We start from the raw sequence: 18,955 nt of genomic DNA, 5'->3' as shown, positions 1-18,955 counted from the left end.
TGGAAAAAATATTTAAGTTAGCTTGGTGCTAGAATTTTGGAATTATGGGTTTAAAATACAATTTTTTATAACTTAGACTACCGATAGACAAAGGAGGACACTCTGTTATTATTTTTTTTTATATTTCAGCACTTTCGTCAGGGTCCTGACACATTTTGAAAGTTTTGCCTTACTTCCTGAAAGTACTTTCGGAAAATTGCAAGTTTGCAAACTAAATTTTCAAGCAATATGTTCTGAAAATATCTAAAAATTTAACATTTTGGCACCCTGGGCCTCCGGTAATTCTGTTGGTTACCCAGCTGATTTTTCTTGCACGCAAAAACTTTGGTTTCCATATAGCATGATATGATTGTTGTCCTGCATATATGTATATTATATTTTGTGTGAGTATAAACCTGACCCTATTTAGTGTCCTGACCCTATTTTAGTGTCATATTTCTTTTTATACCCTCAGACATGTGGCTACAGTGGGTATATGTCATATGATACGGCCAAAATGTGCCTCATCAAAATTACCGTTTTAGACCCTAGCTCCCTTTGGGCAAAATTCGTTTCAGGACATTTGGAGCGATGTCCGTCCGTTCGTCTGTCTGTCTGGCTGGTGCACACGATAACTCTCGAAGAGAGTATCCGATTTGATCCAAACTTGGTACATCGTAATATTATTGTCAAACTTAGATCGAGTTCGGAGATGGACAATATCGGTCCACTCCTTCTGGTACCTCCCACACAAAATGTCAATATTTTCAAAGAAAATAATTTCGTGCGCAGAAAGAGAAAGAAAAATCCGATTTTACACCAACTTTGAAAATCCTAATATTTCCATCAGTACTAGGTCAGGTGCGAAAATGGACAATATCGGTCCACTCCATAAAGTACCTCCCCCACAAAAGGTCAACATTTTGAATAATTATTACTCATGTAAAATGTCATGTAAGAGTCTGATTATCTTCAAATTACACACATCACAATATTTTTATTAACTCAAGGTTATGAAAATGGACAATATCGGTCCACTCCTTCTGGTGCCTCTCCCACAAAGTGTCATCATTTTTAATATCCATGAAGCTCGTAAAAAAAAAAACAAAATTAATATCCGATTCTATTCAGGCTTGGCACATCTTAATATTTCTATCAACTCATCTATCTGTTGTAAAGATGGTAGGGATCAGAACATTCCTTCTGGTGCGGTAGATCGGCTTTTGTAAAGTTACGTATTTGAAGGCATATGTTCCAGATATTGTAGATTTAAAAAATCATTCCTATAATTTACAGACAGTAAAAATATTACACACCAATGAAATTCTAGAAAATATGCATATTCCGGAAATTTTGTAATTTTCTGCGTTCTTATTAAGTCTTTACTAACTTTATATTCTCTGCATTTCTTTAAAATTTGAGTAATCGATAGAAGCATATTGGTAAAATTCTTCGTCACACTTTTCATTTTTTCGAATATTATGCTTTCAATTTTAAATATTTTGGCTAAGGTGATTGAGATATAATAACATTTGTAGACGTATGTATATGTTCTTTATGTAAAATATAAATGTAACATAAAGTGTTCAAACTGCATTGGGTGAACCTGTACTCAAAGGTCATGTTTATTTTCACATTTTTATAACATATTTGGTTGGTTTTAAAATAAATTTGGTGTTTCAATTGTTAAATTTGTATAACAATTTCGTAAATATTTTGTTATTGTTTTATTACAAAGTACATATAGTCTGCCTAATTAATTCCTGCATTGCTTACTAATTTTCCAAACAAAATAACTTAATTTTGCCTATTTCAACACACTCACACATTTACACACACTCAAACACAAAATTGCACATCTCTTTTTTATTTTATTTATATGTTTTCTCGTTTTATTTAAATATTTACCAATTTCAATAATACCAATATGCATTTTTTTAGTCTGCACTTGTGTTGTACATAAGAGATGTCATCGTTCCGTGGTTACAAAATGTCCTGGCATGCGGGAAGAGGTAAGTTCTGCAAATCGAAATTGTATACAATTATTCTAATATTTTTTCCCCTTTTTCTCACAATTAGCAAAACAATTTGGAACCTGGACCAGCTGGACAACGTTTCAACGTGAATGTACCGCATCGTTTTTTCGTACACACCTACAAACGTTTTACATTTTGTGATCATTGTGGTTCACTGTTGTACGGCCTGTTCAAGCAGGGCCTACAGTGTCAAGTGTGCGACATGAATGTGCACAAACGTTGCCAAAAGAATGTTGCAAATACATGTGGTATTAATACAAAACAAATGGCCGAAATCCTAAGCTCACTGGGTATATCACCTGATAAGCAGGCCCAGCCTAGACGATCAAAGGTAAGCTTTTGCAAACAATTCCAAAAATATAACTTATTTCATATTTTCCATGATCTTTCAGTATTTAAGTCAGCCCGGTGGCGAGGATAATTTCGGTGCCAGCATCCATGGTGACAGCGATTGCATTTCAACTACCACCCGTAGTTCGACAATGTCACATCAGACCACATCGTCTGGCAGTTCGGGTGCCACAAATGTCAGTAGCGGCAGCAGTACCGGTGAAATGGGCATGACCAGCTCGAATCGCTGCTATGACTCACGTCCAGGCAAAACATGTTTGCAAGATTTCAATTTCATCAAAGTCCTGGGCAAGGGTTCGTTTGGTAAGGTGATGTTGGCCGAAAAGAAGGGTACGGATGAAATCTATGCCATTAAGGTGTTGAAAAAGGACGCCATCATACAGGACGATGATGTCGATTGCACCATGACGGAGAAACGTATCTTGGCGTTGGCGGCTAATCATCCATTTTTAACAGCTCTACATTCCTGTTTTCAGACTCCGGTAGGTGGTGGTGTTATTGCATAATGCTAAGGGTTTAAATACTCGCCTTTATAAAGGCAAAAAAAAATAAATTGTATGTTAATTATTTTAAGCCCAAAATAAAAACTCTCAATCCATGATTTCTGAAGTCCGTAAATAGCAATCTACAAAGTATATAATCCCTGGGATTTGAATAAAATATATGTAGCATTCTTTAAAAACCTACCTTAAAGTTTCTCAAAATATTAACTTCAAATTCCTTTAAAATATTTCTTAATCTTCTTTTAAAATCCCCCTCGAAGTACCTTTTTCTTGAGTCCGTAAATGGCTACAGAGTATATAATACCAGGGGTTAATATATTTTTATTATACAATGCACCACATAGTGGTTAGGCTATTATGTCTTTGTGCATTTGTTTGTAACATGGAGAAGGAAGCGAGATAGACCCATAGTTACTCTTCAGAATCTTCATAGAATCCCTTTTCTGAGTTGATTTATGCATGTCAGTCCGTCCGTCAGTCCGTGAACAAAATGCAGGTTGCACTTATTATCCGATTGAGATGAAATTTTGCAAACAATATTTGTTTGACCCAGGCCGAACCCTATTGAAGTTGGTGATAATCGGATCAGATTTAGATATAGCTCCTATATATCTTCAACCGATTTCTGGTTAATTGTGCAGCAAATGGCTAATATAAGTCCAAATGACCTGTATTTTGGTTCATCCCACAGAATTCAGTCTAGAAACTAGTAAATCAAATTTGAAAATCGGTTCAGATATAGCTATAGCTACCATATATATGTTTCATCCGATTTGGTATTTTAAGTCCCTCACATGCGTAATACTCACTCCAGAAGAATGACATTTGGTACCAGACATCAGAAAATACCTCTGACAAATTTTATCGATATCGGTTCAGATTAGGATATAGCTCCCATATACATCCTCCCTACATCCTTGTTCACCAAATGGACTGAATTTTGGCAATTACGACTGAATTCATTCTATGATCCAGTACTTCAAATTTGGTGTAAATCGGTTCAGATATATCTATAGCTCCCATATGTTCAGATATATCTATAGCTCCCATATACAGAGCTCGGAAATGCCTCTACCAAATTTTATCAAGATCGGTACAGATTTGGATACAGGTCCCATATATATCTTCAACCGATTTCGGGACGTGCACCAAATGGCCAATATCTGTCAAAGTCCTGAATTTTGGTACATCCGACATTCTAAAATTCTTCGAAATATTTAAAATACTCTTTAAAGAGTATACTTCAATGCCTCTTTAAAAATGCATTAAAAATATTTAATAAAAATTCTAGGCCTATTATTTCACGAAGGTTAAAACATTATCATTCAAAAATGGATTCTTGGGAAATCCACGCTCTAAAACAAGATGAAACAAGATTTAAAAAACTACAATTTTAAATAGGGTTCTTTAAAATCCATGTCAAAGTACTTTAAAACTGAATTCTCGATAGTTCTAGAAAATGTTCTTAAAGATAGCCAAGACAAAAGCTTTAAGAGTTCTTCAAAAAAATCATAATTATATCTATTATATATACTATTGAAACAATTTTAATTATCAGAGAAGAATTCTTTCTTTTTATATATTTTTTTCGATATTTCTTATCAAACTTAATTTGCTTGTTTTTTTTTTTTCAGGATCGTTTATTTTTTGTTATGGAGTACGTTAACGGTGGAGATTTAATGTTTCAAATTCAAAAAGCACGACGTTTTGAAGCAGCACGAGCTGCCTTTTATGCTGCCGAGGTTACATTGGCCTTACAATTTCTACATTCTAATGGTGTTATCTATCGTGATCTAAAATTAGATAATATTTTACTAGACCAAGAGGGTCACTGCAAGCTGGCCGATTTTGGCATGTGCAAGGTAAGACTATATTATAAATGTCTGCATTTAATTGTCTTGAACATTAATTACAATGCTCTTGTAGGAGGGTATTATGAATGGCGTTTTGACAACCACTTTTTGCGGTACTCCCGACTATATTGCACCAGAAATACTCAAAGAACAAGAATATGGCGCCTCGGTTGATTGGTGGGCCCTCGGTGTTCTTATGTATGAAATGATGGCTGGTCAGCCACCATTTGAAGCCGATAACGAAGATGAACTATTCGAATCGATTATGCACGATGATGTATTATATCCGGTTTGGTTATCACGAGAAGCTGTGTCCATTTTAAAAGGTAAACGAATGGATTACTTATTTTTACACATTCAGTTGGATAACGTCATATGTTTTTTTTAATATTTATTTTAGGTTTTCTAACAAAAAATCCTGCACAACGTTTAGGCTGTTCGGGCGATGAAAATGAAATACGTCGTCATCCATTCTTCAGTCGATTAGATTGGGAAGAATTGGAGAAACGTAATATAAAGCCACCATTCCGGCCGAAAATGGTAAGTTTAATAATAGAGATGGGTACTGTTTGAAGGGGATATTGCAATTTTGTTTTTAGATTAAAAATAGGTATTATAAATTTTCAATATAACAATAGATCACAAACACAGCCTACGTTTAGCAACACGACAGTTATCCACTATGATTTGTGTTGGTCCATTGTGCTTCTCCCAAGGGGTTGTAGATAAGAGAGACAATTAATATTTGTTTTTCTTGTTTCTCACTCATACACTTGTTTTTTATGCCGATATCGTATCGATATCGATCTCAGAAATCATTTACAGGGGTGTACACGGATCCTGATTCTGGGATATTAGACAAAAATAGATAGTAAATTGAGGTCTTTGGTGAGCTAGTCCATTCCCTGCTCATTTACATACTTCAACGTCAACAGTTTCTGTCTGGACGCAAATAATTCACTTCGGTGTGATGCTTTCGAGGTTCCCAGCGAGCATCTCTTTACATCGTCTTGGGTGACATAGCGCTTACAGCTAAAATAATTCACCTCTTCACTTCAGTCGTGTCGTATCCTCGCAAGGTTTGGAATGTTATAGCATCTCAGATGTGCTTGCTATTTTAATACTTATTTTAGTCAAATCACTTCTTGCCTTCTATGAGCTTTTCCAGGTTTTAGACGGGGTAGGGTTGTACCTCTGAATGTAAATGGGTTAGACTGGAACATCAATTATTATATATCCTAAAATATCTCCACTCCTAGCATAAATTACGTTGTTTAGAGACAGATTTGTGGTGGTTGACATTTTACCAAACAGAATATTGTTTTTTTTTTTTTTAACAAACCAAGAAGTCCGAAAAACGCTTCTTTAATGGCAGAAAAATAATCAAACACAAACATATTTATATACACTGGTGGCCAAAACTAAAGCAACTTAAATCGCAAAGACAATAAATGTCCTTTAACTTTTACAAAAATAAACAAATCGTAATTATTTTTCCAGTTTTAAATGAGGGGTTTAATTCACTAAAATTAAAAATACAAAAATAATTTTGAACGAAAAATAATATGTGGAAAACTAAAATGACCCAATTTTTGCTTGGTCAAAACTAAAGCAACTTTTGATTTTTTATTTTAAAATAATTAAATTTTGGCTAGTAGTCGATAGCATAACCATTATTTTTGATAGCAGCTGAACACCTACGAGGCATTGAATCTATAACACGCTCAATTTGATCCTTGGGTGTGCTTTCCCAGGCACCCCGAATTCTTTAGAAAAAGTTGTGCTTATTTATTTCCGAAACTCGCTTGATCTTCCTATCTACGATACTCCAAAGGTTTTCTATGGAGTTTAGGTCAAGTGATTGTGCCGGCCATAACAAAACATCAATTTTTGACTCCCGCAACCAATATTTGACAAGTTTTGATACAAGTTTGGGATCATTGTCATGCTGAAACACCCAAATCAGCCGAATATTTTACTCAGCGTAAGGGAACAACGTGATGTCCAACACATCTTTGTAAACAAACCGATCCACAACTTCCTTTGTTTTATGGATAGGCCCAAATCCATAGAAAGAAAAACAGCGCCACGCCATTTTTGACCCACCCCCATGCTTCACTGTACCTTTGTAACACTGCGGCTTGAGTCCTTCATTTTTTGGTCTTCTCGCCGTAAAATTTTTCACATCTGAGCCTTTAATATTAAACGTAGACTCATCCCAGAAATAATGTTTTTTTTCCATTGAGCTTGATTCCACTTAATATTTTTGTTTCCGAAAGCCTTTTTGATTTTTTCAGATATAAATGGTTTTTCAGATATAAATGGTTTTTTTCTTACGGGCATGCAGACCAGCTGCCACTACTCGTCTACGCACTGATCTCGAGCTTATATCCAATGATTGCTCTCTCACCAATCCAGTTGAACTCTTAAATGGTTGTTTTTTATTTCTCTCACAATTTGTGGATCAGTACGGGCTGAAGTTTTTCATGGCCTTCATCCGTTATAGACTGTTACTACTGATCCAGTTTCAAAAAACCGACTTAGTATACAGAAATAATTATGAAATCACATAAATATCACATTTTCTGTGATATGTTGTTTTGATATTCATTGATAATTGGCTGTTTTATTCAGGTACTGTATTTGCTTTTAGCCATTTTTAAAAATTTTTTGGGCAGTACTTAAAAAACGAAAAGAACAAGTGAAAAAGTATCGGTCGGTTTTGCCGACAGATGTATACCCTCAGCCCTCTTCACCTTCTACGGAGTGGGTTTTGAAAGAAACGGTCAATATTGACCATTTCGTATCCCACCTAAATAAATATCATTATATATAAAAATAAACATATGTATAAAAATAAAGTATAGCAGATGGATATAGCAATTGTAAAGAATCGCTGAGTTGCTTCGCAATTTATGATAGATAAAAATATTGAAAATTGTGTCCCTTTGTGGGTGAGGTACCAGCAGGTATTCGCGGATATTTAGCATCTTCACAAGAGATCTGGTGTTAGCAAAAATTATTGTATGTGTGAAATTTGAAGAGAGTTGGATCCTTTCTTTCGCTTTCTTTGACTGTTATGTTTTTCAAAATAGATTATTGCCTCCCTTTCTGTGCAGAAAATATGTCGACCATTTGTGGGGGAGTCACCAGAAGAAGTGGACCGATATACTCCGTCTTAACACCAGACCATGGCTAATAAAATGATTGGGATGGGTGAAATTTGAAGACAATCGAACTCTTAAATCACACTTTATGAGAGTTGTTATTATTCAAAATTTTGACCATTTGTGGGGGAGGTTCTTGAAGGAGTGAACCGATATTGTTCATTTTCGGACCAGACCTAGCACTATTGCAAATATTAGGATTTGCAAAGTTGGAGCAAAATCTGATCATCGTTTCTCTTTCTGTGCAAAAAATATATATTTTGAAAGTTTCGACCTTTTGTGGGGGAGGTACCACAAGTAGTGGACCGATATTGCCCGTTTTAGCACCAGACCTTGGGTTGATATAAATATTGGGATGTGTAAAATTTGAAGACAATCGGACTCTTAAATCACATTTTATGAGAGTTGTAATTATTCAAAATTTTGACCATTTGTGGGGGAGGTACTTGATGGAGTGGACCGATATTGTCCGTTTTCACACTTGACCTAGAACTGATGCAAATATTAGGATTTACAAAGTTGGAGCAAAATCGGATTATCCATTCTCTTTCTGTGCAAAGAATAAATTTTTTGCAAATTTCGACCTTTTGTGGGGGAGGTACCAGAAGGAGTGGACCGATCTTGCCCATCTCCGAACTCGATCTAAGTTTGACAAGAATATTACGACGTACCAAGTTTGGAACAAATCGGATACTCCCTTCGAGAGTTATCGTGCGCACCAGCCAGCCAGACAGACAGACGGACGGACGGACGGACATCACTAGATTAACTCCAAATGTTCTGAAACGGATTTGGTCCAAAGAGACCTAGGGTCTAACACCGTTATTTCGACTAGGCACGTTTTGACCGTATCAAATGATATATACCCTCTGTAGCCATATGGCTGAGGGTATAAAAACACATACTGTTGTAAAAAACTTCTCAAAAAGGATTTATGACAAGCGAAATTGTCGAAGGAAGCAAAAAGCGATAAATATCACAGTAAAAACAACTGAAATTGAAGCGGTTATATGAATATACAACAGAGTTGCTTTTGTTTTGTCCAAGCCAAAATCGGGTTAATTGACTTTACCAAACATTATTTTTTATATAAAAATGAATTTTGGTTTTATGTTTTAGGTTTTTAAAAAGTGAATAAAGTACCTTATTTAAAACAAGAAAAACTTTCTCATTTTCTTAATTTTTAAAAAAGTTACAGGGCATTCACTCTCCTTGTAATTTCAGTTGCTTTAGTTTTGGCCACCAGTGTACATTGAGATAGACCCATAGTTACTTTTGACGGTCTTCATAGAATAATTTTCTGAGTAGATTCATGCATGTCAGTCTATCCATGTATTCTTGTGAACAAAGTGCATGCCGCATTTATTATCCGACTGAGATGACATTTTCCAAAAAAAAAAAAATTGTTTGGCCCAAGGACGAACCATATTGAAATTGCTGATAACCGGATCAGATTTAGATATAGCTCCCATATATATCGTCAACCGATTTCAGATTAATTGTGCACCAAATGGCCAATATCAGTCCAAAAGTCCAGAATTTCCGTCCGACCGAATTCAGTCTAGAAGTAATCGAATTCGGAGAAAATGGGTTAATATATAGCTCTCATACATAGGTTTCATCCGATTTGGGATTTTAAGTCCCTCACATGCACTCCGCAAGAATGATATTTCGTACCAGATAACTTATGAAGCTCAAAAATACCTCTGTCAATTTTTATCGAGATCGGTTCAGATTTTTATATAGCTTCGATATACACCTTCATCAGATTTTACCGTTATTCCTCACCATGTATGTTATATCAGCCCGAATTGAATAGATTCTTTAATATTCAACCGAATTTTACCATTTGATGAGACTGGGTCCGGTATATATATACATTGCACCAAAAATATTTTTAAATATAATCCTTATCGAAGTCTTATCATGCACTATACAGCAATGCTGTTTGGTTCATAGTTGGTATGATCTACTTCACATAAATTACCAATATAAACTTTTTTGTTACTTGAGGGTAGGGTATCGGCCCCGCCTGACCTTTCCTTACAGGTTTTTTTTTATTAAAATTGAGTCCTATGCCTTGGTTGAGTAAAAATTACTTATCGAAACATATTCCTATTTTTTCTATTTTCAGAAAAATCCACGAGATGCCAATAATTTTGATACAGAATTCACCAAAGAGGAGCCAGTCCTAACGCCCATACCAAACGATGTTATACGGTGTATAAATCAAGATGAATTTGCTGGCTTTTCATTTGTTAATCCTAAATTTGGACCAGAACGTAAAGTATATTAAAAGAAGATACAAGAAATGGAAGAAGAAAAGAAACGGAGAAAGGCTAATTCTTGGCTATTGCAATTTGAAAATACAGAAAACCGCAACAAGACGGTAACTAACAAAGAAACAAACAAACAAAAACACAAAAGTTGACTATGCGCAGAAAGTAGATTTTATTGCAACAAAAGAAAAACAAAATAAAAACAACTTTCAAAACTATGAACAAACAAAAAGGAAACTACAAAGAAACAAAAAAAGAAAACTAAAACTAAAAAAATAACTACAATTGATTTTAAACGTTTGGCAAACACACAAAAGTAGAAAATAATTTTCATTTTGGTGACATTTTGGCGAACATCTCTTTTCAAATGCTGTTCGATTTTCCTTTCTCTTAGATACACATATTTATTTATTCTTCATTTTCTCTTTTTATTTATGTTCGATTGAAAATCTGTGGTAACTTGTGCCGCAGTACTACAAAATATATATATAAATTAATTATATATGTATGTAGTTGTATGTTTTCTGCATTAAGCTAAACAAAAAGAAATTAACAAATCTTCAACACATTGAGATATTTTAATAACTTTTAACCCCCCATCAAAAAAAGAAACATGAAACAAAACAAAAAACCAAAAACACAAAAAATGATTCTTCTTATTATTTGAATAACAAAAACAATGTATTGATATAGTAACTATATTTTCCTTTCTTTCTTTCCTTACTCCCAATTGATGAATCTTAAATGAATGAAATTGAATTTATTTTGTCTTATGTTTTAAAACTAAACAAAACCACAACAACAACTATTCTAGGTATAGAATGTTAGGGATTTAATTAGAGTCTATAAATGAAAAAAAAAAAAAAAACAAAACAAAGAAACATAAAGAAAATTATAACTAAAACAAAAGAAGAAAATAATAACAGAAAATGCAAAACTAATTAAGTTACAAATGCCTATTATGATGATAATGAGAATCAAGAAGATGATAATGATGATGACGATGTTAAACTAAAACAAACGACAAAAACCTTACAATATGTTCCAAAGATGAAAGTTGAATTAAACACAACCAACAAACAAACAAAAGCAACAAGGAAAAACAAATGAATAGAAATTAACTTTATAGAACAACAACAACAAACAAAGAAACAAAACTAAATTGAAATTAAATTATTAAATGAATTAAGTTTTTAGAAATGAAACAGCAACAACAACAACATGAAGAAATACATTATTGCATAACAAAGTATATGTATTTAGATAACAAAATCAACAACAAGAGGTAAAAAATAAGAAGGAACAACAACAACAAATAATCAACCACAAACACAAATGAAAAAAAAAAAACTCGACAATTAACAAAAAAAAAAAACGCTGCTGTGTTGTAGAAGGGTAATTGAAGGAAATCGACACAAATCATAATCTGGCGAAGGTAATCTTTAGTATTTTAGAATTTCCCAAAACTTGGTTGAGTAAAAGTCACATAATCAGGCATGTCACAAAATCGTATCGAAATGGTTCGAATTCCGTAATTCAAAATCGTTCGTTTTTATTTTAGCTTCTTCAGATTTCGTACGATTTAGTGAACTACGAGTTCAGTGTAAATATGGCAACATTATATATTCAATATGGTAGCATTAGGGGAATGAAAGAACGAATGAATGAGGAATCAAAACAAAACACATGAGTACCAACATTGTCGAAGAGTAAATATTCTGTTTAAAAGAGTTTTTTTGTGCAAAAAGAAACATTGCAATTGATTCCTCAATTTCACTGAGCACATATTTGTTGAAAGGACCACCACCAGTTTTTCCTTTTTATTGTGACATGTCTTTTTCCATCCGTTGCAATCTTTGGCGGGTGTTCCCGAGGAATTTTGTTTTTCGGTAACCACTCGATCACCTTTGACATAGCCCCTAGCTAGGTCCTGGTGGCTCTTATTATTCGTAATACCACATTGTTTGGTTTTCACAGATGAATAATTTTTGTTTGAAGAAAAATGTGGTTTTTAAGAAAGAAATTATGTGGCAACACTTTGTAATTGGCTTCGTCAATTGAGAAACCATTAAAATTTGCTAATTATTTTAAATAAAAAGAAATGTAAATTTAATTGTGTATTTGTCATTAAAACAAGATTTTTATTAATTAAAAGTCTTTTGATAGTATTTTAAAGTCACAAGTTTCCATAAAAATACAATTTCACTTGCAAATACAAAAGTGGTTTTAAATCGAAAAAATGTTGCGATTTACATTTTCTGAAGAAGCTAAATACGAAATTAAAATCCATTTCGTATCGAATTCATTCTTGTGACATGCCTGAATGTATATAGATGGGACATTTCATTGCTGTTTTATTTTGGTAAATTTCGTTGGATAAAACCGTTGTCACTATATCGATTTTTATCGATTTAAGAAAATGCTCTCAATAGAGTTTGGAGCCCATATCTATCATTTCTGATAGTTTTCTCGGCGGTTTCCGCCATACATATTTCCGCATGACATATTTCTGCAATATCTCTAATGCATTTTCGTTATCTTCTGGACAATGGGCGTATTCTTGTGGGCAAAATATTTGAGTAGAATATCAATATTAATTCCAATCACTACGACAAACAAAATATTCAAATTTATTTTTTTAAACCCCCACTTCATTATACCTCAACATTTTTTTTTTCCATTTTCCATTTTTTACACTTCTACCACAAACCTAATTTAAATTTATTACAAGTGCTATAATTCTTAAATATTAAGTAGTGTGGTTTGTGTCGATTTCCATAAAATTACCCAGTAGTAACAAGAACAAATGAAAAACAACTACAAACCAAAACATTTCAAGTTCGTTTTTTTGCATACATTATTTTTATGAACATATTTCTTTGGTTCACATTCTTGACATTAACATAGTATCTTGTTTTAGATCATTTTCCTATTTTGTGTTTTGCCTATTTGGGAAAATATCATTTTGTTGCTTTTGTTGTTTTATCATATATTCTGTAAAGAGGAGGACTCTTAAAACAAAATTCATATAAATGATTACAGGATATTTTTTATTTATTTTTTAATCAAATTACTTTGAGAGGCCAAAATCTTGTTCTATGACATGGTGGAACAATCAAGGCAGGCATATCTACTAGGTAGGGTTGTCGTGTCAGATGTCCTTGAAAAAATAAATGTCAAAATAACAAGAATTGTTACAAAACCAAGTTCATAGAATGGTTTAATATGTTGTGGGGAAAATCGAATCGACCTCAAAATTACCTAAATCATAAGTAAGAAAGTTTGGTCTCTTGGCTTTGTGCTCAGAAATTGAAATATTAATTTTTAATTTTCTGGAATTTTGCATTCGATTCGATTTTCAATCTGTAGCCATCAGGCTTTACCAATTCAATTGTTTATTTAATTTTGGAAATTTAATAGTCTGCCAATCCTCTTAAAATTAATGAGAATAACTTGAATACAAATGAACGTTATAATTTTCACTATATTGTTATTATTTTTTAAGCTGTTTTTGAATCTCTTAGTTTTGTATTATTTTACTGGGAAATCAAAGATTTTGTTTGATATAAAGAAATCCAAACAAAAACATCACAAATATTGAAATGGAATAGGATTGAAATCACTTTCACACTTAATTTATGCCATTATTTATCTGAGTATCTACAGTACATGGGCTTTAAAATAGTTCCAAAAAAAAAAAAAAAACAAATGGTATTTGCAATTAATTCTTATTTTCAATTTCCAAAAATAACTTGTTTTAACCAAAACCAATCATTCCAGCTTTGCTCTAACTTTCGGAAATTTTTCATATGGTGCGGGTTGCTGAGTATTGTTGATCTGAAATAAAACCTTGGAAGGATTTAGGAGGTATGAGTACCAAAAATATATATTTTGAAAAATATTCATTTCTTTAATAAATGATGGTTATGTCAAGTTCAAGTTCGGTTCAAATGAAAACATTGATTCGTTCTCGTTAGCTTGGTCACCGAGATCAGAAATGTAATTTCAAGCAAAACGTGTTTTGAAACTTTCAATTTCAATCTTCATATTCGTTCGCGTTAGCTTGGTCACCAAGATCAGAAATGCCATTTCAAGCAAAACGTGTTTTGAAAATTTCAATCTTCATTAAATTGCTGGGTTCAGCTTCAAAATAAAATTGTCAGTAAGATAACCCCGTTACATACTTGTAAAAAAATTGATATAGAAGTTGTTAAATATAAAGCTACCATCACCTTTAAAAAGTGAAATTCGTGTTGAAATGGTTTTTAACACATTATTCAATAAGGTCAAATCTAAAAGATTCGACCTTATCGAAAAAAACGAATCTACAATAGAATATCCAGCATTGATTTCATATGACGAGTGCCCGTGTCTGATCGCCATATTCCAAAAATGATTTTAAATCGTGAATATATCGAATGTTAGAGCTAATAAAATCAAAGTTTTGGTGATTTAAAAAAAAAAACGATTTTTGCAAATATTTTGATCGTCATCATTTTTGTCGTGATTTTTGTGCGAAGTAAAACAATTGCTTCATTTAAATTTGGAGAGTTACAACTAAAACAACATGACGTAGTTGCAAAATAAATTTCATAACTATATCTCTATGTTATAACCCAGGAACTGTGAATCCATGTATTATTTCATTCAATATTTCATTGTTTATCCCAGTAAAACTTGTTTTTTATATTTTTTCTGAATTTCTCATTCAAGATTTTATTTGTAATAACAATCAATCTCTATAAGAAGCTCAAAATATTTATTTTTTTCATTATAACTATTATTAACACTGTTACTTTACACTAGTTTGCTTTATTAGACATTATTAGCAACAGGAACAACAACAGAAATGAATATTTATACAATATGCGTGTGTATGTGTCTTTAATTTTTAGCTCATAAAGTATTATTTTTATTACAAACAACAAGAACAACAATAATTATAATTATTATTGTTGCAACTAATACAATAACAACAACTGTACGTGTTATTGTATATTGTATCCTATTTAGAATTTATATTTATATAAGAAAAAAATGAAATGATTGTGTTTTTTTATTATTGCCATTAATATTATTCGTTCTAGTCAAATGCTCCTTTTTATTATCATTATAATTATGAATTACTATTATCCCAACTTTTTGTTTTAATTTTCCTTAATTGTTTTTGTTTTCCTTAGATAAATAAATTATTACATGTAATGTTTTTTTATTTGCTTTGCAATTGCATTTTTACAAACAAATTCATTTACAAACCTCCCCAACAACAACCAGTTATACAGAGATTTTTTTGTGTCTATAAGAATTAAATTCTTATTAAATATACATATATATATATATACATTTTTTTTGTTTGTAGTTTATAAGATTATTATAGTACACCTTTTTTGAAATACAATGCATATTTATTAATGTTAAACATATTTTTCTTTATACAGATATACATTTCTTTTTGTTAAATTCTTAAATTCAAATGTTATGTAAATCAAATATACTTTTTATATGTGTGTGCGTGTGTGTTGCTGTGTTGAAAGTTGTGCACAAATTTTATGCCAAGGCTTTTTGTATTTTTATTTTTTTGTATAGCTATAACCAAATTGTGATGGCCGGCCATTGTTCATTTTTAATATAAATCATGTTTTGATTCCCAATAGTTGAGAAATATTATTCATTGCTCAATGATAAACTGAATTTTCAAATACATTAGTCGACATACTAGGATGCAAAACACATTTTAAATGTAAACTTTCTGACTTGTCTGTTCCAATTCCAAACGTTCATTTGTGGACTTTTCTCACTATCACTAAATCGCCCTATTCTTAATTATAAAGATGACAAAATGGATCACAACTTTATAATCTTCAAAATACAGTCCTTATTTACATTAGGCAATTGGACTCCCTGTTAGCGGGAAAGAGAATTAAAGGGAAAAGATGCATGTACAGGCAATTTTCTGGAAATCCCTTTTATGTTTTTCGTTTTTTTTGCAATAGGCACAAAATGAAAATTTCTTCCTTCTTCTTAAAGGACAAGAGTCAAGTTCAAAAGAGAACAATAAAAATTGCCACAACTGAAATTTCCTAATTAAAATCTGGACTTATGGGATACATAATATATGCTTGTTGTGCCAATGACGAACTCTATCGGTGAGAACCGGTCTAAGTTTAAATATAGCTCCCATATTCAACTTTGTCCGATTTCAATTTTATTGTGCGCTAAATGGATAATATCGTCCCAAATGGATTTTGGCACATTCGACCAAATTCAACGAAGAACAAGTACTTGAAATTTGGTGAAAATCGGTTAAGATCTGGTTATAGTATCTATATATATGATTTATCCGATTTGCTGTTTAAGCCCCTCTTATTTGTTATATGCACTCCACAACAATGAAATTGTTGTTGCCAAATTATATCGACATCGTTTCAGATTTGGATATAGCTTCCAAATATATATCTTCATCTGGTGTAGGAAATTATATAGTCGGCCCGCCCGGCTTTGGAGCTTTCTTTACTGGTTATATCCAAAATTTTGTTGTTCTTTTTCGTTAAATTATTGGGATAAACCCAAACTATGCACATTCGACCAAATTCAGCCAAGAACAAGTACTTCTAATTTGGTGAAAATCGGTTTAGATCCAGCTATAGCTTCCATATATATGTTTCATCCGATTTGCTGTTTAAGTCCCTCATATTCATAATATGCACTCCACAACAATGAAAATTGCTACCAGATTTCAGATACGGTTCAGAAATACCTCTGTAAATTTTTATCGACATCGATATCTTAATAGGGAATCATATAGTCGTCGCGCTTGGCTTTTGAGCTTTTGGCTGGACAGTTGAAGAAGATTAGCCTTCCATACGAGCTTGTGCCAATGTTCTGCACTGTGTTAACGTTTCGCGTCTAATCAATCTAACCAATTGAAGCGGCTGTTAAATCCTTGTCGCAATTGCTTCAAACTGCGTCCTTAGCTTTGAGTGAAAGACTTTATGAAATTCAAATTTTTTTGGAATTCTGAGAGAAATATGGGTAGCGTCATTAAATGTTGTTGTGTATCCCGGGGTATTGGAATATTATGGGAATCAGGGTCAATGTGAGCGGTATTTTTGGAGACGTAGAACTATATCCTTTTTTTTCTCTCTCAGTAAAGCTGAAAACGAAGACGACAAGTGTAGTTTGTGTTCGTGGATTGGTATGTGGTTTTTGGATAGACAGTTAAAGAGGACCAGCCTTGCATACAAATAAGTGACACATGCCGAACAGGTGTTCTGCATTGTGTTATCGATCCGAGGCTGTATTATAAATAAATCACCTTAATTTTTCAACACCTTCTGAATTTCCTCAATGAAATACACCCAAATCCGGAATCTTAAAATAAGAAGTTTCACTAGTTTGGGTATATTTCAATTACAAAAAAATTCTCTCGGTCAGGCAAATGTGTTTGAGCAAATTTTCTCCCTTCGAAAATGAGTCTTACCTATAACTTCAGTGATTAAAATAATATCAATTATGCAATTATTCCAAAAAATTCCCAAAAATCTCAAAACAATCTTAGTTAGTTGAATTTATAAATCTCTGGCACGCACACCCACACACATGCATAGCACAAATATTTACTTAGAAAAAAATGTATTTAATTTTTAATTGAATCTCGTCTAAATGTTTTTAATTAAAAAAAAATCAAAATGTTTATTTCTGCTTTATGCTTCTCATTGTTACTTCTCTCATTTTGCTTTTAGAGTTTATTTGTGTTTTTCATTAAAACTAAAACCAATAAAAAATCATTTAATTTATAGAGAATTTAATTTTAATTTATTATTATTATTGTTAAACTCAAACCCACCAAAAAGTAACAAAAAAATATTTGAACAAAATAAAAACAAAAATGTATAAGCAACAAAAGTTTTTAGCAAAGAAAAATTAACAAAACAAATTACAAATAAATAAAATACAACTAGTTTAACAAAGAAACAACAAACCAACAAATAGTAAATACAAACATATATGATGGAGATGTTGATGATGATGATGAATGATTATCATGAGGAAAAAGAAACAAAACTTCTCACATGAAAAAAGTATTAAAAAACAAAGATATTATAATTAACAAAATTAATATATTTCAAGAAACAAAAATTTGTATTTAAAACAACAAGAAACAAATAAAGTAAAATAAAACAAAACAAATGAAAGCATTTCATACAAGAAATAACAAAAATAAAACCAAAACAAATTAAAAGAAAAATATAAAAGAACAAAGATACCAAATAAAATTAATAAACAAGAAGAAGAAGAAGAGAAGAACAAACAACAAAATTTAATCGCAATAAAAATTATATTCAAAAAACAACAACAACAACAAGAACAAAAAATGAAAACTAAAATCAACTATTATAGTGAAACGTGAAAACAAAATAAAAAACGCAACAACAACAAACAGACATAGATTTGATTGTACTTTATATGAAAACAAAAACAAACAAAAGAAATACCAAAAATAAATTATAACAATATTTATAATAAGTACATAATAATATAACTACCTATTATAAAAACAAAACAAAGTAAAAACAAATGTAACATTTCAATGTACTCTCAGTTAAATAAATAAAAACAAAAAGTAAAACAAACAAAAAACAAAGCAACAATTCATAATTTCTTTTTACTATATTTTACGAAACACTGCGATTAAAGGTGTGTCGAATGATTGAATTCGGCCATTTTCTTAGGCTCTGCCATAAATCTACTGTAGCGGATTGACCAGGTGCGGCAGTTTTGCGAAAT

General features: G+C 32.0%; 1 protein-coding gene across 2 annotated transcripts in view; it reads left to right on the top strand.

The window, feature by feature from the left end:
- LOC101897861 (protein kinase C) overlaps nucleotides 1–11,049 on the top strand; it is a 40,116-nt gene extending 29,067 nt beyond the window's left edge. For both annotated transcript variants that reach the window (XM_059126543.1, XM_005185539.4), the window contains 7 exons: nucleotides 1,921–1,991; nucleotides 2,059–2,346; nucleotides 2,408–2,848; nucleotides 4,504–4,731; nucleotides 4,796–5,048; nucleotides 5,123–5,262; nucleotides 10,024–11,049. In XM_059126543.1, the coding sequence (XP_058982526.1) occupies nucleotides 1,921–1,991; nucleotides 2,059–2,346; nucleotides 2,408–2,848; nucleotides 4,504–4,731; nucleotides 4,796–5,048; nucleotides 5,123–5,262; nucleotides 10,024–10,185 (1,583 nt within the window). In that variant the 3' untranslated portion in view covers nucleotides 10,186–11,049. The remainder of the gene's footprint in view (nucleotides 1–1,920; nucleotides 1,992–2,058; nucleotides 2,347–2,407; nucleotides 2,849–4,503; nucleotides 4,732–4,795; nucleotides 5,049–5,122; nucleotides 5,263–10,023) is intronic.
- Nucleotides 11,050–18,955: the final 7,906 nt, after the last annotated feature.

The sequence above is a fragment of the Musca domestica genome, unplaced genomic scaffold (assembly GCF_030504385.1).
Source record: "Musca domestica strain aabys unplaced genomic scaffold, Musca_domestica.polishedcontigs.V.1.1 39, whole genome shotgun sequence".
In the NCBI taxonomy this organism is placed as follows: Eukaryota; Metazoa; Arthropoda; class Insecta; order Diptera; family Muscidae; genus Musca; species Musca domestica.
Note: the sequence above shows the minus strand (reverse complement) of the source record. Positions and strands in the feature narration are given on the sequence as shown.